Source organism: Anolis carolinensis, chromosome 6, assembly GCF_035594765.1.
Source record: "Anolis carolinensis isolate JA03-04 chromosome 6, rAnoCar3.1.pri, whole genome shotgun sequence".
Taxonomy (NCBI): domain Eukaryota; kingdom Metazoa; phylum Chordata; class Lepidosauria; order Squamata; family Dactyloidae; genus Anolis; species Anolis carolinensis.
Window position 1 is genome coordinate 24093174 of NC_085846.1, and position 21600 is coordinate 24114773.

Sequence of the window (21600 nt, forward strand, 5' to 3'; positions counted from 1 at the left end):
GAAACTTGAATCATGAACTTGAATGCTGAGAAGAAACTTGAATCATGAACTTGAACCTGAGCCTTTTGCCAATGTTGTCTGCTTTGAGAGACACCAAGTAAACATCACTTAATTTAAGCTCAAGCCTGACCAAGAAGCCATGAGATCATGCTTCACATGCCTGGGTTTCAAGAATTTCTCAAGGAGCCTCTCTGAAGGCCTAATTAATCTATCCTTCACTCTCTCCCTCTGGAGAACTAATCAGATATCATGGGGAAACTCCCCATCAGCTGAAGGCCAATTCCCAAGAGAAATGGACCTTTCACCGGTTTCCCTTTTCCCTGTTGCTAAGGAACGAACATTGGAATCCAAAACATCCTCTATCTCATCTTCAACTGCCTGCACTTCTCTCTGATCTAAGGCCTGCAATTCCCTCTTATCACACACAGACTCCTCAGCTGGAAACCCATCATCACCCTTGTCCTCTGGGAAATCCCCAGCCTCTTGCTAAGCCCCAACACCAGCAAATTCAAGCAAAAGCAAATTGCCTCTCCTTGTGTGTGTGTTCTCTTCCTCATTAGAAATGTTCATCGCCTTGAAATTAGAAATTTTCACTAACCTTTTACCATCTGTGAAATGCGGGAAGTTATGTTGTCCATCAGAATAAATGTAGTGTTTGGCTTAAAGACTAGATTGAGAACAATAAAAAGTAATTTATTTCAAATATTCATGAAAATTAGATAAAACAGGAGGCTGGACTACCTCATGAGTCAGAATAGAGGATTTGAGATGAGTACATCAGTGGCAGGATGTTTTACATATATCTAGAAAGGGTTTCTTAAGAATGAATATACAGTAGAGTCTCACTTATCCAACATAAACGGGCCGGCAGCATGTTGGATAAGTGAATATGTTGGATAATAAGGAGGCATTAAGGAAAAGCCTATTAAACATCAAATTAGATTATGATTTTACAAATGAAGCACCAAAACATCATGTTAGACAACAAATTTGGCAGAAAAGGTAGTTCAATACGCAGTAATGCTATGTAGTAATTACTGTATTTATGAATTTAGCACCAAAATATCATGATATATTGAAAACATTGACTACAAAAATGTGTTGGATAATCCAGAACGTTGGATAAGCGAGTGTTGGATAAGTGAGACTCTGCTGTAGTATAATCTGCTTCAAAAGGTCCTAATTACTTGAACAAGGACAATGGTTTTGTTTGAGGTTTAAGATATTCAAAAGAACAAGAACAATCCTAACAAAATATTGAGAAGGCCTGTGATGGCTTTTGACAATTGAAACATGTCCATATTTAACATGCACCTAGCTTTTTGTGGCTCCCGCATTTCTTTCAAAATTTGAACAGAATCTTAAGAAATGTATGCATATACAAAGCATGCCTTCCAAATGTGTGTGTTCAACATCTCATGTTTTATTCTAAATCTTAATGAAGTTTATCAGACAGCTGTTGAGAACGCTATCAACTAGCTGTCATAGACGAGCAGTCCCAAAAGCCTTGTTACTTCTCACAGCGCCTAGCTTCCTGCAATAAATCAGAAGGGGAAATGTTAGAAAGTCACAACATCAGAGATGCGTGGGGACATACATCACTGTGGTGCTTTTATGTTGGGCCAAGTATGGGAAGGACTTACATACCCTATATAGACCTTATCCTGTCTGATCTTGGAAGCCAAGTAGAGTCAGCTCTGGTTACTACTTGGATGGGAGATTGCCAATGAATGCCAGATACTGTGGTCTACATTTCAGAGAAGGAACTGGCAAAACTATCTCTGAGCATTCCTGGCCTAAGATAACTATATGAAATTCATGGGTGTGACTGAAACATGAGTACAATGGTTCTACTCTTGTGCAGCATCAGAAAATTGGATTATATTTCTATCCCCATGAGCCCAATCTAAACGAAAGTATTAGGTCTCAACACTCATTCACAATTTCCTTGCTGGGATAGTGTGTTGGTCTATCCAGTCCAGTGTGATTGCCACAATCTTTCCAAAACCACACACATGTGCTCTTTGTGCTCACAACAAAGAATAATCTCTGGAATTTGACATACCATTTATAAATTAAGGAGACAAGCTTTGAGCACTAAGAAAATGCCCCAGAGCCAATTAGCTGTAGAGCTCATGGATGTATCTGTAAGTCTATCCTGGAAGCAGAGCCATTGGTATGCAAGCCAAAAGCATATGGGATTAGATCAAGGCTCCTGCTGGAAGGAAGTATGCTTGTTAGCAAGGTTGTGTTTGAAAGCCAGCTTCCTTTATCAGCCATGTAGTGTGTATTTCTTGCTATAGTAACAGGTTTTAACCAAAACTTGGGGAAAATTAATTTTGGACTGTAGTTCATAGAACCAATTCCCAATATAAAAAAAGGTTTCTTTTTCTGTGTGTAGTTTACTACACCCTCTCTACTATGCTTCAAAATAATTTCGTAGATGGGGGCCCTGAACAACAGGATTAGAACAAACAAATGAGGCAGGAAATCTTTCCCCTTCCAGTAATGATTAATATAGTCTAAAATGTTCAGAGGGCTAGAGCTTCTCACAAAATTGTCCTACAAAAATGTGCGTCAAGCCCTTGCCATCCTATGAATCTTCTCCTTTAAAAGAATCACAGATGTTTGCCAAGGCCACAACTGCCTTGATACACAGCCTTTCTGTAGACCTGATGGGGAACTATAAAGATGCCCATTCCCACTATGACTGTGGCGTAATGTCTCAGAGCTCTACATGTGGGCGAACACTTAGAAACAAATGCGGTCATTGCTAATAGTCAACACGGATTTACCAAAAACAAGTCATGCCAGACTAATCTGATCTCTTTTTTCGATAGAGTTACGAGTTGGGTCGATACAGGGAATGCTGTGGATGTAGCCTACCTGGATTTCAGTAAGGCCTTCGACAAAGTCCCCCACGACCTTCTGGCAAATAAACTAGTAAAATGTGGGCTAGACAAAACTACGGTTAGGTGGATCTGCAATTGGCTAAGCGAACGAACCCAAAGGGTGCTCACCAATGCGTCATCTTCATCATGGAAAGAAGTGACAAGTGGAGTGCCGCAGGGCTCCGTCCTGGGCCCGGTTCTGTTCAACATCTTTATTAACGACTTAGACGAAGGGTTAGAAGGCACGATCATCAAGTTTGCAGACGACACAAAACTGGGAGGGATAGCTAACACTCCAGAAGACAGGAGCAGAATTCAAAATGATCTTGACAGACTAGAGAGATGGGCCGAAACTAACAAAATGAAGTTCAACAGGGACAAATGCAAGATACTTCATTTCGGCAGAAAAAATGGAAATCAAAGATACAGAATGGGGGACGCCTGGCTTGACAGCAGTGTGTGCGAAAAAGACCTTGGAGTCCTCGTGGACAACAAGTTAAACATGAGCCAACAATGTGATGCAGCAGCTAAAAAAGCCAACGGGATTCTGGCCTGCATCAATAGGGGAATAGCGTCTAGATCCAGGGAAGTCCTGCTCCCCCTCTATTCTGCCTTGGTCAGACCACACCTGGAATACTGCGTCCAATTCTGGGCACCACAGTTGAAGGGAGATGTTGACAAGCTGGAAAGCGTCCAGAGGAGGGCGACTAAAATGATTAAGGGTCTGGAGAACAAGCCCTATGAGGAGCGGCTTAAAGAGCTTGGCATGTTTAGCCTGCAGAAGAGAAGGCTGAGAGGAGACATGATAGCCATGTACAAATACGTGAAGGGAAGTCATAGGGAGGAGGGAGCAAGCTTGTTTTCTGCTGCCCTGCAGACTAGGACACGGAACAATGGCTTCAAACTACAGGAAAGGAGATTCCACCTGAACATCAGGAAGAACTTCCTCACTGTGAGGGCTGTTCGACAGTGGAACTCTCTCCCCCGGGCTGTGGTGGAGGCTCCTTCCTTGGAGGCTTTTAAGCAGAGGCTGGATGGCCATCTGTCGGGGGTGCTTTGAATGCGATTTCCTGCTTCTTGGCAGGGGGTTGGACTGGATGGCCCATGAGGTCTCTTCCAACTCTACTATTCTATGATTCTATGATTCTATGGGCCATCTGTGCGGTGTTTCTCCCAGATCGTACTGATCATCTGTTCTGCTGTAGAATTGAGGGGGAGATATAAGAATGCTCACACTATCCTTTCCCTGTAGCATCTGTGGCAGGGCTGAGCAAGAACTGAGTGTTAATCTTCAAGGGTTCATTCTAGAATGGTAAATACAGTAATACTTTGTAACTGCAGAACCCATATCTAGGTGCTCCAAAGCAATCCTTTGGTATGCTTGGACCAGATGTTATTTAATGTAATAGGATTCAGTTGCATCCTTGGTTACAGGTAACTGCAGTCTGGCTAGCACCGTATCCCACATGGATATGGGGATCTTACTGTAGCACTCTCTCCCTATAGGACAGGGAATTTCCTTGATTTGGTGATATACATAGACACCTCACTAACCTCCCATTATACCCACTAAGTAGCTCCAGAGTACAGGAGAGTAAAAGAGTATCATACATAGACTAGGGTGTTTTAAAGGATTGGGAGAGTAGGATTTTATGGCAGCATGGGACTTGCAGGGCTGCAGTATCGGAGTGATGATAAAGCTTTTGAAAATGTGGCAGCACATCTGCATTTTGGGCTTCATTTTTGGTTGGATGAGCAGAAAGGGTGTCAGCATGGGCCACACAAATGCTGTGCGGATCCCTGCTAAATGTTGTAATTGAAAAATGTGCCAGTAAAAATAGTTACATGGGCTTTTTTTTCCATATTAAGAAGTCTGAAAACAGAACCTTATATTCATGGATGCCTACAAAAATAATTCAAACAATCTCTAATGACTTCTTCGAAATGCAAGCCAGATCAAACATCTGATTCTCAGTTTCAGAGAAAAAAAAACATTTCATAACATTCAACTAGATAATTCCCTTTGGGCTCCCTGGACAGAGCTTATCTCCTCCCCCTGTCTAAGTAGCTGAAGGGAATTTCTCTACACACAAAGGGGTTAGTATGGATGTTTTTGAAATACCTACTCGCGATTTGAGATTAGAGCGCAGGTGGTGTTCCTCAGATATTTCCTCGAATTCTGCAGGAATGAAAACAACCACAGTCAAACATTTAGTATAGTAAATGATGCTATTTCAATATTAGATAGAATCATATTGAATCAGCTTAATATTCTTGCTAAATGTAATCTACAAAGGGCTGGTGCAGACACTCAGAAGCAAAACAGTTGACCCTCCGCACTTGTAGGTATGATTTGCAGATTTAATTAAATGTTCTCTCTAGGAATCCCTAGGTCCTCCAGCATGGCTTTGTGGTCAATTACTAATAGAAGCGGATCATAAAATCATGCTGGAGAGATGAGAAATGTTCTCTCAGGTTAAAATGTATATATTTTTTTAAATTATAGTTTTTCCACTTTTGCCCGGATTATGCACTCACGAATGTTGAGGGCTGACTGTAATATCCCACAGTGCTGGGAGTTGGAAAAGGACTGTAGTTCCTTCCAATTTTGTGAAAATAAAGCATTTCCATTTCCATGCAAGTAACAAAGAAGTGGCAACTTTTGTGTTACGAAGACAAAGGTTGCAGCTGTGCCATCTGCCTTCTCCATCTGTGGGAGGATTGTTGACATCAAGAAGATGTGGCTCGGCTTTGGGGAGCGATTTTAATTTCACCGACAGAGAAATTAGGGTTGGCAGCCTTTTTGACAATAATGGGATGAGAGAGACGAAGGAGAAGACTGCAGCGTGACATGGGAGATAGAAACACCATTCCTCCACAGTTGCTAATAGCAGGGTGAGAACATTCACTTCCCACATGTGAGCTTCAGAAATTGCCCCACACAATCCCTTTCCCCTTCCAAGATGATTACAGTCTCCAAATACTAAGCAGTGGGTTGCAAAATTGATTGAAATGTTGTTGGCCCCAATTTTGTTTGGAAATATAAAAATTGGACATACACTGGCTAAGCAGGAACATGAATAAAAGTTCTCAGTTCAGCATAAATTTTCTAAGTTTTGAATTGACTCTCTGTCTTAAAACAGGTAGAAATGACAGTTTCGGGACAGATTTCTGCCACAGTTGAGGTGGCAATTTATATCTTTCCATTTACAGCAGTTTAAATCACATATACATTTCCCTTTTTCAGTTTGTATTGCCTTCTTTCCCAGCTGCTACCAGGGATGGGAAAATAGGCAAGGAAGGATGGAGCTATTTGGAGAGAGACAAAAGTGAGGGTTTTGGACTGCCAAATAAAATCCCCCATTAAATTGTACTCCAGTCTCTCTCCATATTTTTAGCATTGACAAGATAGAGAAAACATCCACACATAGAACTGTTGTATTTGCTAGGTTTCTATGACATTACAGACAATCCCCAAGTTATGAACAAGGTAGGTTCTGTAGGTTCATTGAATTTGTATGGAGCAGGTACATATTTCAAATGTAACTCCAGCCATGTGTGTGTGTGTATGCACACACACACACACACACACACACACACACACACACACACACACACACATATATATATATATATATATACATACATACACACACACACACACACACACACACACACACATATAAAAAATAGGCTGCTAAAATCTCAGATCTCTCGTCATTATTCGTGAATGTATATATTCCAATGTGTAATTCAAAAGTTATGGTACAATGGTATCGTGACAAGTTTTGAAGCGCAAGCATTTATTATTACATTCCCCATGCACACTACAAGAAAGTACAACATGGCAACAAACCAGTTGCTGCAGTTTTCATCTCTACCAAAAACACATTTTTATTACACTTGGGATGCCAGCTATCTCCAAATCTGGTGCCTTACAATCAAGATATATTTGCTAGGAAATCATTATATATTTGCTAGGAAAACTTGTTCCATGCACCCATTTTGTCTGAGTTCCAGCTAAACTCAAAAGGAACATAGAAGGTAGAGTGGGTAGGTGGGTGGCATCATTGTTATCCCTAAAATGGGTTTGGTCCTTCATGTGCTTCAGCCAGATGACACTGAGAGATCACAAATATTTATTTTAGCTGCAATAAAACAGTGTCTGGAATCTCAAAACCATAGAACAGGCACTCTGCGCAAGACAAAGGACTAGCATTTCTATATGGAATTTCCAAACTATACCTTAATATATTCATTTTCATTGGGGCCACATTAGCCTTCAAAGGGCTGTTGAATCCACGAACGGAGAATCCATTGATACAGACGGCCATTTATATATATATCATAGTTATTTATTTTGATTATTGCTTTTGATTATTGGCCATGTAGACTGGGGATTTTGGGAATTGCAACCCAACAACACTTGTGGCTCTGAGGTTGGGGGAAGGTTAAAGGACATTTTAATGACAGACATCATATCCAGAATAATGGGAAATCTAAATACAAACCCCATTATCTTAACTAAACAGAACAAACTGCAGTTTTCCAGATGTTACTGTATCACAACTCCCATCAGCTCTAGCCATAATTATGAGGAATACAGGAGTTCTAGCCCAGCTTCTGGAGGGCCATATAAAATGAGGTGGTGGGACGGGTTCAGTCCGCAGGCCTTGAGCTTAACATATGTGCCTTAATATATCACAGCTACATCACTAATGACCAGTGCTGCTAATTAGGGTTGTGCATTTGGGATAAACCTTGACCCGTTTCATGTCCTGTTTTTTGGTGAGGCCCCGATCCATTTTTTGGGAACTTCCCGAAATTGGAAGGGCAGATATCTGTTTTCTGTTTGGGCCCCGAAAGATCAGTTTTTTCGAACCATTATGGGGGCAGGGGGCTTTCCACCCAGGCTCCCCTTCCCGGCGCCTGCTTTAAGGAGGCTTCTTACCTGCTATTTCTACTCTAGAGTAAGAGGTGCTCGGCTGCAGGCACTAGCAGGCAAACACGTTTTTTGGGCCTGCATGCCACGCCTCACACACTCTTCTTGGATAGAGAGTGCGCGTGTAGTGTGCAGGCCCGGAAAGCATGTGTGCCTGCTTTCTGGGCCTGCCAGGTGCATGCGCTTTCTGGGTCTGCACGCTACACAAGCATTCTCTTTCCAAGGTAAGGAGGCAAGTTCTGGGAGGTGCTCGGCTGGAGACGAAAGCAGGCTTGGAGCCAGGATCCAGTTTGCTTTCGTGTTGAGCTGATTTTCGTGCAGGGTCACTGCCTGCTTTTGCATAAAAATGGTGAAGAATCTACTTGCCTGCCAATCCAGCTCAGATTGTTTCCGATTGATGGTTGGCTTTCTTTCTCCGATCCTCTTGAGTATTGCTTGGTTCTCCATGGAAATCCTTACAATTTCCATGTTCTGCTTCAGTCGGATTTTACTGCAAAAGCCGTTTTATAATGTAGATACAAAACAGGAGGCTGTTTACTATGTTATAGTAAAAAAAATCAACCAGCAAGTATACAGGATGATCATCATCATCATAGGCTTGATCCTTATGAAGCTGTACTTTGAGTAGACCGCTCTAATCAAGTGGACTTAAAGCAGCAACATGTAAATGAAGTCCTATTTATTTGGAATGATTTTAAGTATCAATGTATCTGAATGTAATACAGTGGGTACGAACATACAGCTCATGGCCTAAACTCATATTTGACTCTAATATTCTGGTGTTCAAGGAGCCCCGGTGGCGAAGTGTGTTAAAGCACTGAGCTGCTGAACTTGCAGACCGAAAGGTCGCAGGTTCAAATCCCGGGAGCGGAGTGAGCGCCTGCTATTAGCTCCAGCTTCTGCCAACCTAGCAGTTCGAAAAAAATGCCAATGTGAGTAGATCAATAGGTACCGCTCCGGTGGGAAGGTAACGGTGCTCCGTGCAGTCATGCCAGCCACATGACCTTGGAGGTGTCTACGGACAACGCCGGCTCTTCGGCTTAGAAATGGAGATGAGCACCAACCCCCAAAGTCAGACATGACAGGACTTAACGTCAGGGGAAACCTTTATCTTTACCTTTATTCTGGTGTTCAATGCACAAATTTTATTTCATGTACAAAATTACTTAAAATATTGCATAAAATTATCTTCATGCACTGTGTATAGCATATGTATGAAACATAAATTAATTTTGTGTTTAGACTTGGGTCCCATCCCCAAGATATCTCATTATGTACATATATGCTAATACAAGTATTCCGAAATCCAAAATCCAAATCACTTCTACTCCCAAGCATCTCTGGCTTGCCTTAGATTGAGCCTGGCAACTTATTATTTATTTCAAGAAAGGACAGAAAAGGCTATTCTTTAGAGACCCATGCCTCTGAAGCTCTTACCTCTTCTGTTGATATTCATTCCAACAGTCAACCATGCCTGTTCCGCGATAGATGTTAGCTAGCCGTGTTGAGAGGCTTTTGTTCTCTCGTTCAATCAGCCCAATTTTCTTTTGGGCTTCCTGTGAAAAGAGATAAACAGTGTGAACTCAATATCACACTTATAATTACATATATCCCATAATCACCTCCTTGGAATGTAAGCTGCAAATGCCTCAAAATTTCCTTGTGTATACAATTCAGCTTCCACTGTTAGGTTTCTTTGCATGGTACACTCTGTTTCCAACTTTGCTGTTTTATGTTTTATGCATATAGTGTGTATGTGGCTTTGCTACTCTGCTGCTGAATATGCATGCTCAGCGTGGAATACATCTCATCATGTTAAAAGAGTGGATGTGGCTCTTAATGAAACATGCCACATTATCACAGGATGTCTACGCCCTATGCCGCTGGAGAAATTATACCATTTGGCTGGTATTGCACCACCTGACATCCTTCAGGAAGTAGCAGCCTGTCATGAAAGGGCCAAGGCATTGACATCTTCAGGCCAGCAAATCCACGTCGTAAATCAAGACATAGCTTCCTAAGATCTACAGAGATACTCGCTGGAACACCTCAAGAAGTGAGAGCCCAAAAGTGGCAGGTTAAAACCTGGAACCTCAATCAGTGACTGATACCAGATGAGAAACTTCCCCCTGGACACACAGAAGCCTGGGTGATTTGGAAGGTGCTGAACAGACTGCGCTCTGGCACCAAGAGATTCAAAGCTAACCTTAAGAGATGGGGCTACAAAGTGGAGTCCACGACATGTGGGTGTGGAGAAGAGCAAACCACAGACCACTCACTACAATGCAGCCTGAGCCCTGCCACATGCACAATGGAGGATCTTCTCACAGTGACACCAGAGGCACTCCAAGTGGCCAGCTTCTGGTCAAAGGAAATTTGGTGTAATGCGAAGTTTTTAACTTTGTTTGTGGTTTTTCTATACATTACAACTGTATTCTCAATTAGCTTCTGACACAATAAATAAATTGTGGAATTTTGGAATGTTGCTCTCTGAGTTTGCACATCACTAGCCCATTCCTCTGTGATATCTGAAGGACAGGGTTGAACTAGATGGAACAATGCAAAATGTTTGATAGGGTCTCCCGCTGCTGTTGTTTTTTAAAAGATTAATAGCTTGTCTTGTATGTTTAAAAAAAATTAGGCTGCAAATAGCTTTTGGGTTGGCGCCATACTTTATCATTGAAAAATGTCTCCATATGTGGCATACTGGAAGCTGGTAATTTGTGGACAGGTCTGAAGGGTTGCATGAGGCTGCTGGAACAGAGGGAGGTCTGAAGCAGTGATATTAATTTTATGTTGTGTAATTTATTTCTGTTTACCCATAGGCTACCACAGTAATATCAAAATTAAAGCCGAAGATAAAACTTGGGTTCAACACAATACTTGAAATACAGCAATAGCAAAACAGAGCTGCCAGGTAAGCGACAAAAGCACTGTTGTCACATAAACCTTACATTATGTCTAATATCAGATAAGAGAAGAAGTTATGTTCCACCTGGAGTTATATTAAAAAATAAAAAAAAAATGAAATAGACCCAGTGTCTTGAGAACTGGAATAGCACTCTATAAGGCAAGAGTCTGAGTTTTCATACAGCCATTAAAACCACTTAGTAACATTGAGCAAGTTATTCTCAGATTAAAGGAGAGTTATGAGAAATCTCATGAATACATCTGTCTGAAAAAAGCCCGTGCTAAATTTGTCTTAGATTGCTGTGAGTAAGAATTTACTTGAAAGCAGACATACTACAAAAATATATCAATATTTACAATCTGTGCTCCTGGGGAGGTCTGGAAGAACTTCCTGACCATAAGAGCTGTTCAATTCTGAAACCCACAGCCTCAGAGTCTGGTGGAAGCTCCTTCTTTGAAGGCTTTTAAACAGAGGCTGGATGGGCATCTGTCAGGGGTGCTTTGACAGTGTTTTTCCTGCATGGCAGGGGGTTGGACTGTATGGCCCATGTGGTCTATTCCAACTCCGATTCTATTATTCTATGATTCTTAGGATGTGACCCTGAAATCAACTACATAGCTTTCAACATTTCGACTGCAACTTCCAAACTTCTTTGTCCCATGCAGAAGAGCCTTGAATCTTACATTTTGTCCAATATTGCCACAAGGAATGTATAGTCAAGAAGGGAAATTGGGTGGTATGAAGACATGGTTCCATTTCTAGTTCATAGGATAGTTCTATAGCCTTTGCACGTATCATGGAATTAAGAAACCTCTTTTCCACATCTATATATATAAAAGGCTTTTGGCATCACGGCGACTCACAAAACAACAAAACCCCAAACCCCCCAAACTCAAAAATTGCCAACACAATCAATCATCCCCGCCCCAAGTAAGATACAACACAATTACACTAAAAACACAATCACAACAGCAACAACCACAACAGGCGACCAGGTACTCTTCACCCACCCTTGAGCCTTCTCTCCAGCTGTTTTCAACTTCAACTCTCAACATTCATAACACCTTAAGCTTCTGAGAGAAAAAACAAAAGGGACTCAGGCTGTTATGAATGCTGGGAGTTGAAGTCCAAACCACCTGCAGCAAAGGCCCAAGTTGGCCCACGCCTGTATCCCAGGGCACAGACAAACTGCATTTAGACCTCATCCATACTACTGTCCCTAGAAAATACAGATTATCTGATTTCAACTCCATTATGTGGCAGTCTACACTCAAACCCCTGCCACACAACAATATTACCCAGAATACCAAGGCACATCTGCCAATATCTCCTTTAAACTGGATTATCTACCTTGGCATTCTAAATAATATTGCTCTATGACATTGCCTTCACTCTACACTGCCATCTAATCCAGTTCAGTCTACATTTTATACAACTATGTACAACTGACCTCATATAATCCAATTCTAACCACCTAATATAACATTATAAATATAATATATAAGACTTACTATGGTATAATAATAGAAAACAATATGATCTCTAAAACCAGGAGACGAAATAAAGATCAACACTCAGAAAGCAGGGAAATTGGGAATTCTACAAACGAAACAATCAGGGCCAGCTAACACTTCCCAACAAAACATTCCTCCAGACAGTAAACAAACACCCTTTCAACCTGCAAGGCCATTAAAAACTAATCAAGGTGGCTAATTCCACCATTCAGACCTCCCACACCGACACTATTAATTCCTATTCAAACTGACCAACCAAGGATTCCGCAAGGTAAAAACCGACCAGGCTTACAACCATCAAGGCTATTCAATACTTTTCAACCAGGCCAACCAACATTTCCCCTACATACAAAACCCCCAAAATTTGAAACCACAACACTACTCTGTCCCATTCAACCTCGCCTAGCAACAATACCTTATGTGCAAACCGACCAGGCTTTTAACCTACAAACCTATTCAATACCATTCAATCTGGCCAAACAAGAATTCCCCTACTAAGGAAGTACCCACACTTCAAAGCGCCTCTTTGATTAATGCTACGACTCCAACCACTCCACAAAACGGCCAGACTTTCACGCTGCAAGGCTATTCACTCCTATTCCACCTGGCCAACAAATAATTCCCATAAGCCACAGCAACGCGTGGTCGGGCAAAGCTAGTTGCCTATAAATGTCACATTTATAACTTTGGTTCTACTTGTTTCTTAAAATTTGAAATGGGAAACTATCTAATCCTAGGTTTTATTTTATTGATAATTCAGCATTCTTAATTACATGGTGCATTGGCACAGGGTAATTTGGCTTCTCCGTCCTCTCCTCCTCCACAATCTTCGGAAGTTTTAACTTCTGAAGAAAAGAGAGTACGGAGACTTGATTAGGCTTATTAGAAGAATATGAATGTATTTAAACACAAAATTAAATGCCCTTTCTAAATCCACTGAAAATACAGGCTTCATTTTAGTTTTTAAAACAAAAAACCTTATGTTAAAACAAACTCTTCCACTGTACAATGTTTTTTTAAATGGTGCACTAACATCATCTCACAAAGTCTGTTACTTTGACCCTTCTTCTTCCAGATGTTTTAAAGTACCACCTTCAAGTTTTCTGACCATTGGTTATGCCAGCATTAACCAGAACTAATAATAATAATAATAATAATAATAATAATAAACTTTATTTATACCCCGCCACCACCTCCCCGTGGGGACTCGGGGCGGCTTACATGGGGCAGAGGCCCAAACAACATAAGGACAAAATATAAGCAACATAATACAATCACAATATAAAACAGATAAAACAGTAATGCAATACAGTAGAGTCTCACTTATCCAACACTCGCTTATCCAACGTTCTGGATTATCCAACGCATTTTTGTAGTCAATGTTTTCAATATATCATGATATTTTGGTGCTAAATTCGTAAATACAGTAATTACTACACAGCATTACTGCGTATTGAACTACTTTTTCTGTCAGATTTGTTGTATAACATGATGTTTTGGTGCTTAATTTGTAAAATCATAACCTAATTTGATGTTTAATAGGCTTTTCCTTAATCCCTTCTTATTATCCAACATATTCGCTTATCCAACATTCTGCCGGCCCATTTATGTTGGATAAGTGAGACTCTACTGTATATCAATTAAAACAACAATACAGGATAAAAAATTACATTAAAAACACATAAAAGGTAAAACCGTAATAAATACAGGATAGATTATTAAAAACCTTCTGGGGCTGATTAAGACAATATATTTTTGTGTCTGTGCTGTTTGGGAAATCCTAGAAATTGCAGTTCTTCACATTGTGGGCCAGCAAATGATTCCAAATATTTTCCAAAGGCAGCACTCCATAGATCATTTTATAGTAGTACCATCAGCCTTCCATATTTTCTTAGATTAGAGACATGTGACCCTGGTAAAAGTGAAAATCTGCAACCTAAAAAATTACTATTTTCAAAAAAAAATCCCAGAAAATACTTCTTTCGACATCTCTAGAGACCTCTTCACACATCAGATGGGGTCGTGGTATTTTGCTGGCAGTCACACAATGCGCCTTGTTGTGCCGCACACACCCTCCCTCCTTCCCCCATCAGACGGCGACAACAGGACAAGGTACGTTGGCACCCTGTTCTTGTCCCCCATCAGATGGGAGAAAGGGCTGCAACACACGATGCTGTGTTGTCCTTTTCCCCATCGCAAGGGGGAAAGGGCCTAAACGTCATTTGATGGCACTCAGAAGGCCCCATCCCCAAAGTGCTTCAAAGGGTCGAAAAGCCCCAGGGTGATGAAGTAGTAGGTCCCCTAGCATGCCTCTATGGTGAAAGTTCACCATATAATTGACTGAAAAACCAAGAGATTTCCTGAGAGATGTGTTCCTTATGAATCTCTAGTTCCTCCAGAATAGCTCTGGGCCCATCTACACAGCACCTAAAACGTGGGATTTCCTGGGTTTAAAGGGGTGGTGGTAGCTACATGACACTAGTGGTAAATCCGTGCTGAGTCACTGCAACGGATGAAAAGCACAGGGTAAAAGGTCCCCTTTTATCCCAATTCCGGCCAGAAAATGCATATATTCACATTACTGTATATCTCTGCACTCGTGAAAACCACATGATTTCCTTCAGTCCTCCTGTGGAGAGTGTTCCAATACATGTCCAGCTTTTAAAAGCCTGAGATAATGTGCTGAACTTTATATGCACACATGCAAATATGCTTGTATTTATATTAAGATATTTGCATGTGCACATATGCTGTTCAGTGCATAACGGAGGGATTCCCCTCCCCCAAAAAAATCCTTACACCAGATGTGCCCCTCCCCCCCCACCCCCCCACCCCCGTCTACCCTCCATCATGTTACGATACAGAGGAAGCCTGTGAGGGAAGAAATCCTGGGGCCCACAGGTCTGTGTGGGGACATGTTCTCAGGTACTGGGGGTTTTTTGCCCTCCATTTAAAACCCGCATTTTCATGCTGTCTGGAAGCGCCCTCCATGATCAACTTCCAACAAAAGCTGGCAAGACCTAGAGATTTCCAGAGAGAATATTTTAAAACAAATCCGCAAATAATCAAATCTGCAAATGCCAAACTCACAGACTCTACAACTTCATAGAAGAGCTAAGAGAGACCACAATGGCCATCCAATCCAACCCCTTGCCATGGAGGAGTATGCAGTCAATGGAGTGGCTCTAGGCTAGCACCCATTGCAAGAGAGAAAGCTCAAGTACCTGAATCTTTGTGACCTGGAAGTAGTGGTGAGGCTGGGCATCTAGAGGTTTGTTATCCAAACGACGCCTTGCTGGAAGAAGAGAGCATAATTGTGTAAAAGCATTTCAAGGTACAGTAGAGTCTAGCTTATCCAGCCTTTGCTTATCCAACATTCTGTATTATCCAATGCAGTCTGCCTCCCGCCCAGATCCACAGCTGTTTCTCTAGGCAGCAATTCTATCTTTGATTGTAGTCAATTTTTTAGTAGCCAATGTTTTCGATACATTGCAATGTTTTGGTACTAAATTGGAAAATACAGTAAATACTACATAAATACTACATAAAGTTTTCTGTCAATTTGTTGTAAAGCATCATGTTTTGGTACTTAATTTGTATCATAACGGAATTTGATGTTTAATAGGCTTTTCCTTAATCCCTCCTTATTATCCAACATTTTTGCTTATCCAACATTCTGCCGGCCCGTTTATGTTGGATAAGCGAGATGCTACTGTAATGGTAACATTGACTGATCTAAACACTTCCCATAGCCACCCTCAGATCGTATGTACCTTTCCACAGCACTTTTCTCAGTATGTCCAGAAGTTAACAATACCAAATTCTCCCTTCTCCTAATCAAAACCCACTTGAAACACATATTGCATTTCTCCAAGTATAGAAAAAATGAGCAGATTAAATGCACTTAAAGTACAGAGGATCTCCTCAATGCCACTGACCAGTTTAAAGAACAAATTACATATTACATAAGATCCACTTTTGCTGGGTTAGGGTCTCAAGATCCCAATAAAAGTGAAAAAAAGTGAATTAAAAACCTTTTTTTTTAACTTGAGATAACATCTGCCTAGGAATCTCTAGAATCTCCATTATGACTCCTCTAGAAGTTGACCATACCATTGCCCAAAAGTTTTTTTTTCAACTGCCTAGGAATCCCTAGGTCCTCTAGATTGAAAAATTGACTGTGGCTGCAGTTTAGGGCAGGGCTAGGTCTCCCAGGTGAATCGACATAGCAAAAAAAGCATCTCTCTCTCTCTCGCAGTCGCATAATCGTTTCCGACTCTTCGTGACCTCATGGACCAGTCCACGCCAGAGCTCCCTGTTGGCCATCACTGCCCCCAGTTCCTTCAAGGCCAAGCCAGTCACTTCAAGGATACCATCCATCCATCTCACCCTTGGTCGGCCTCTCTTCCTTTTTCCTTCCATTTTCCCCAGCATCATGATCTTTTCCAAGATTTCCTGTCTTCTCATGATGTGGCCAAAACACTTCAACTTTGCCTCTAATATCCTTCCCTCCAGTGAGCAGTTGGGCATTATTTCCTGGATGATGGACTGGTTGGATCTTCTTGTGGTCCAAGGCACTCTCAGGATTTTCCTCCAGCACCAAAGTTCAAAAGCATCTATCTTCCTTCGCTCAGCCTTCCTTATGGTCCAGTTCTCGCAACCATAGGTTACTATGGGGAATACCATTGCTTTGACTATGCGAACCTTCATTGCCAGTGTGATGTCTCTGCTCTTCTACACTGCCATATAATCCAGATTATCAAACAGACAATCCACATCCATAATCTGGATTTTATATGGCAGTGTAGAAGGGGCCTTAGATAATTTGTAACTGCAAAAATTGGTATGAAGGTTGAAACTAAGTGCTGATTTTGCACAACTGGGAAGGCATATTAGAGTGATGAGCATTATTATAATAATTTTCATAATGTTTAAATTAGATCCCCAGATTATAGGAAGTAGTAATATCGCAAAGTAGCATCAAAAGCTGACGTGGAATTTTGAAACATTAGTGCTGATTCCCCTTTAAATCTAATATAGAGTGAACTCTTGCCCACTGTGCCATCCATCATTCTTGAATGGGACCAGGTGGCTCTGGGGACTGGCAAAGAACCAAGAGCCATATATTGGCTCTGTTGCCTCTTCTCTCTGCAGCGTGTCACATAGATTTTAGCATTGGGTTCGGGACACACTGTCTAGGAGAGTAATGCTCCACCAAAGTAAATTTTTCAAGCCTGCCTTTGCTTTGACAGTAGGGAATTTTTTAGAGCAACTAGTTTTTTTAAGGGGTGGAGGAAAATCTGGAAATTTTGTTTGCTTTTAGCGGTTCTAGAGTCATTTTTGTCTTGAACTACAGTGTCATATAATGCAGTTGGAACTGCATTGGACAGCATTATATGGCTCTAAAGTACTGACCATATAATACAATCCAAACTGCATTATATGGCAATATAGATCCAGCTTTATTCAACATTACCTGAAATATTTCTGGACAGTAACAACCTTTAGCCTTCTACTTTCCTGTCTACCACAATCCCTTTGCTTCTTAAGTTGTCCATAGGAATTTTCCTTTCTTATTAGCCTTGCAAACCTTAACAAGGTTTAATAAGCCTCAAGAAGGCCTGCAGGCCCAGAAATTTAAGAGGTTTGCAGCTGCTTTATGCGGATTCAACTCATCAAACACCCAACAATTATTGTAGCCTCAGACAGTCATCCCTCCACATTCACTGGGGTTAGGGACACAGGGCCCTGGGCATGACAATGTCCTCGGTGCAAGCGTTATTGAACACTGCTACCTCCACTCCTAATAAAAAAGGATTTATAGTTTTCCAAGGGCAACAAGCTAGAATGAGATAAGCAGCATCCTCCCTTTTGCATAAAGTCTCCCAAGCTCCTCCACCTTTAGACCCTTGCTTCTCTCCTCTATCCGCCTAACCATAAACTATATTTTATTCTGCTTTATTCCTATAAATCTATATGTTCTATTTAGTTTCTGAGACAGGAAACACTGACAGGTGAAGAGGCAAATTATCCAGCTATTGTGCCACGCTGGGTAACAGCCCTGGGTGTGACTCAGAAGCAAAGGGGACTTTAGCCATTTCAACATTCTCTATTTGGCTGGCCTGGGGGAAAGACATTTACATAAACTCATCATTTTTATGCTTAGACATCCAAAAACAAAACTATAAAACTAAGATCAAACAGCTACCATAGTTATATCTATTCCTTTCTGTATAACTTTTATCTTTTTATATAACGTATCTATTTCCCCAAGTCTGAAATGTATAGACTGTACTGTTATTCTACCTTATTCTTAAATGTACTAGATATAAGATCCGGCCTGACTCAAGCCAAAGGGCCATTACTCAGGAATGCATTCTCAGCCCCAGACAATAGCTCCCAACAGCTCAACTGCAGCCACCTCAGTGGACTTCCTGAAGACTCTCCTTTGTTTGTCTGGAGAAACCTGTTTGTTTGCTTCCAGAAGCTTGGAATGTACATATTTTGTTGTTTTCCCCTGACATTAAGTCTAGTCATGTCTGACTCTGGGAGTTAGTATTCATTTCCATTCCTAAGCCGAAGAGCCGGCATTGTCCGTAGACACCTCCAGGGTCAACCTTTTGGTCAGCAAGTTCAGCAGCTCAGCGCTTTAACACACTGTGCCACCAGGGAACTTCAATAAACATAATAATAATCTAGAATTCCAAAATACTCCAAAATTGTCTACGTAGATGACTTTGTTATACCTCTGCTTTCTGATGGCTCAGTGTAAACAAGCTTTGCTTCATGCATAAAACCATTAAAATATAATATAAAATAGCATAGAAGGTATGAAACATGAATGAATTTAATGTTTAGACCCGAGTCTTAACTCCAAGATATCTCATTGTGTAGTGTACATATATGCAAATACTGGTATTCCAAAATCCAAACCAGTGTTTCAGATAAGGGATCTTTGACTTGTGTTTTATTCTTTGAACAGTTTTTTTTGTTATCCTGTTTTATAGAAATCCCAGTGCCTTTTGGCCCTTATGCTATTGCCTTTCTTTAGAGGTTACACATTCAATCTAACAACAGCAGAAATCTCTGGAGTTGCTGAAAATCTATTTCCATATAGTTGGACTTTTACACAATAAAAAGTGGAAAAAGTTGTGACAACTGATATCATTCCTCACGCCACGGCCTCCATGCCTGAGGCGGCTGCTTCCTATTTGCCTCGGTAGTAATGAAAACTACACTTGTTGGCAGGTAGTAATGAAAACGTACAAAGGGCCAATCCAGCATTATAGATGATGTGTCATTCATGCTTCCATCAATCTGCAAGCACCGCACCTTACTCAGAATCAACAAGAATTATATTGACCCATGCTAAAGAAGCAATCAATGCTGAGGAAGCTATAAAGGATATGAAACAACACAAAATGTACCCAGAGGAGCACTAAGCTCTCCTGTTATTTTGAAACAAGATATGAAATAAAGACAAAAACAAGGACTACTGTACTCCAGTTCATCCTCTCCAGTCAATTTGTAATCCTAACCTCATACATTTAAAAGATGAAAACTGGGATGCCTGTGCCAAGCAACACGAGTGTGGTCAAGGTAGCAAGAATTATAAGTGAGGAAGACCATATAAGTTAGAAAATGCCGCAGCAATTTGCTTTTGCTTGAACGTATTGGAAAGACAGGATTGTCCCATTCTTGCTTCCACCTAATTAAGTCCAAACTACACCTGCATTTTGAATTTAGTTTGTAGCAACTAAAGCTGAGGACAAAGGGTGAGTGAGAGAAACTTGGCCATTTTAAAAGCAATGGAAAAAGTAGGACAACAGAGAATTAATTGGGGCTTTCTTTACCAAATCTGGACAGTTGGAAGTATATTGATGTATAAAGTTATATGGGTGGTGAATAAAATAACTGCTTGCTCAGTACTATTATTTGGATTTTCAAATACCCTCCTCAGAATCAGGAAAAACATGCTTCTTATTTGCCAGGGTCCTACATCATGTAATGTACGCTCATTGTTTGGGTAGATTTGAATTGTGTGTGTGTATACATGCATACATGCACTCTCTCACACACAAACACACACAATTTTATTGCTCTGTTGTGCTCTATTATCTGTGGGATAAAGTTGCGTTTTCACTGAACAATTGACATTCTTTTTTGGAAGCAGGAACAATGTTTTAAAACACATTAAGAAAGATGTGCCTTGGCTCACTTACTCAAGTCACTTGCAAGGTATTTCTGTTTCTGACACACTGAGAATTGATTTCAGGTTTTATGGACTGAGCTACTGACAGTTGACAAGATGCCAATGTTTTGGACATTCAGCAGGGTAAAGATTAATTACTGGCCTTTCTCGAATAGGGTTGTATCTGCCTTATAGAATTAATGCAATTTGACACCATTTAAACTACCATGACTCATGCTATGGGATTTTGGGATTTGTAGTTTGGTGATGCACTAGCACACTTTGGCATAGGAGGCCAGTTTCTGTGATTCCATAGCATTGAGCCATTGCAGTTAACACGGTGTCAAACTACATTAAATGTAGTGTTGATGGATCCTATATTCCAACTCCAAATCTCAGTGTTCCCATGTATGTGCTTACCTGGGAGTTATCCCATATGAAATTCAGTGGAATGTACTTCAATGTAAAAACAAAAATACAAAGGATCTCCTTGTCTGGCTTGAGTACCTAAGCAATTTAGGATTGAGAGCAACCTACCTGGTTCTGGTTTAAGACGGCGAGAGAAATCCCATTTTTGGGCCTGCTTCTTTTCAGCTATGAGCCGATGCCTTGAATTGGCAACAACCACAGGGAATGTAATAATTTCAATTTTGCTCATCTTCTTGGTACAGCCTTCCACTACCAGGTCCCAAGAAAAAAAGGCAAATCCTCATGAAATCAGCTTCTGAATTACCCCTCCTCGCTTCTGGGTTGTCATAAACGCTTTGACTGTGACATCACTATGATGTGCCATAAAGAAAGGACTTATTATACAAAACCTCCCAGTGGTTGGATACCATGAGATGAACTTCAATACAGCTTCCTTTTCAGCACAGTATTCTTTATGTATTTCTTGTTAGATTTCTGTCTCACCTGTTTTCCAATGAGTTCCAGGTGAAGTAGACCAGGGATTCTTAAACTTTTCCACTTTAGGAATCCTTTTGGCCTGATAAATTTTCAGGTGACCAGAAGTATACAAGTATATAAAATAGGTAAAACAATCAAATATTGATTGATAACCAGTATTTGCAAAGCTTACTAAACAGGCTATGTGGCCTTTTTATGAAGTACAGTTGAAGCATTTTCTGCAGTTTCCAGTGTAAGCACAATGC

The 21600-nt window shown here is 40.8% G+C and overlaps 1 protein-coding gene across 2 annotated transcripts; it reads right to left on the reverse strand.

The window, feature by feature from the left end:
• Positions 1-672: 672 nt before the first annotated feature.
• Positions 673-21165, reverse strand: cfap97d1 (CFAP97 domain containing 1). Of its 2 annotated transcripts, XM_062957733.1 has the most exons (7): positions 20987-21165; positions 15483-15553; positions 13032-13103; positions 9271-9389; positions 8200-8323; positions 5018-5070; positions 673-1534 (listed from the first exon to the last, which is right to left on the reverse strand). In XM_062957733.1, exons 1-7 carry the CDS (start codon positions 21105-21107, stop codon positions 1483-1485), a joined length of 612 nt encoding a protein of 203 aa, XP_062813803.1. In that variant the 5' UTR covers positions 21108-21165; the 3' UTR covers positions 673-1482. The 2 variants fall into 2 exon arrangements, with proteins under 2 accessions (XP_062813803.1, XP_003222719.2); XM_003222671.3 differs by lacking the exon at positions 13032-13103 and having other exon boundaries at positions 20987-21163.
• Between the last annotated feature and the right edge of the window lie 435 nt (positions 21166-21600).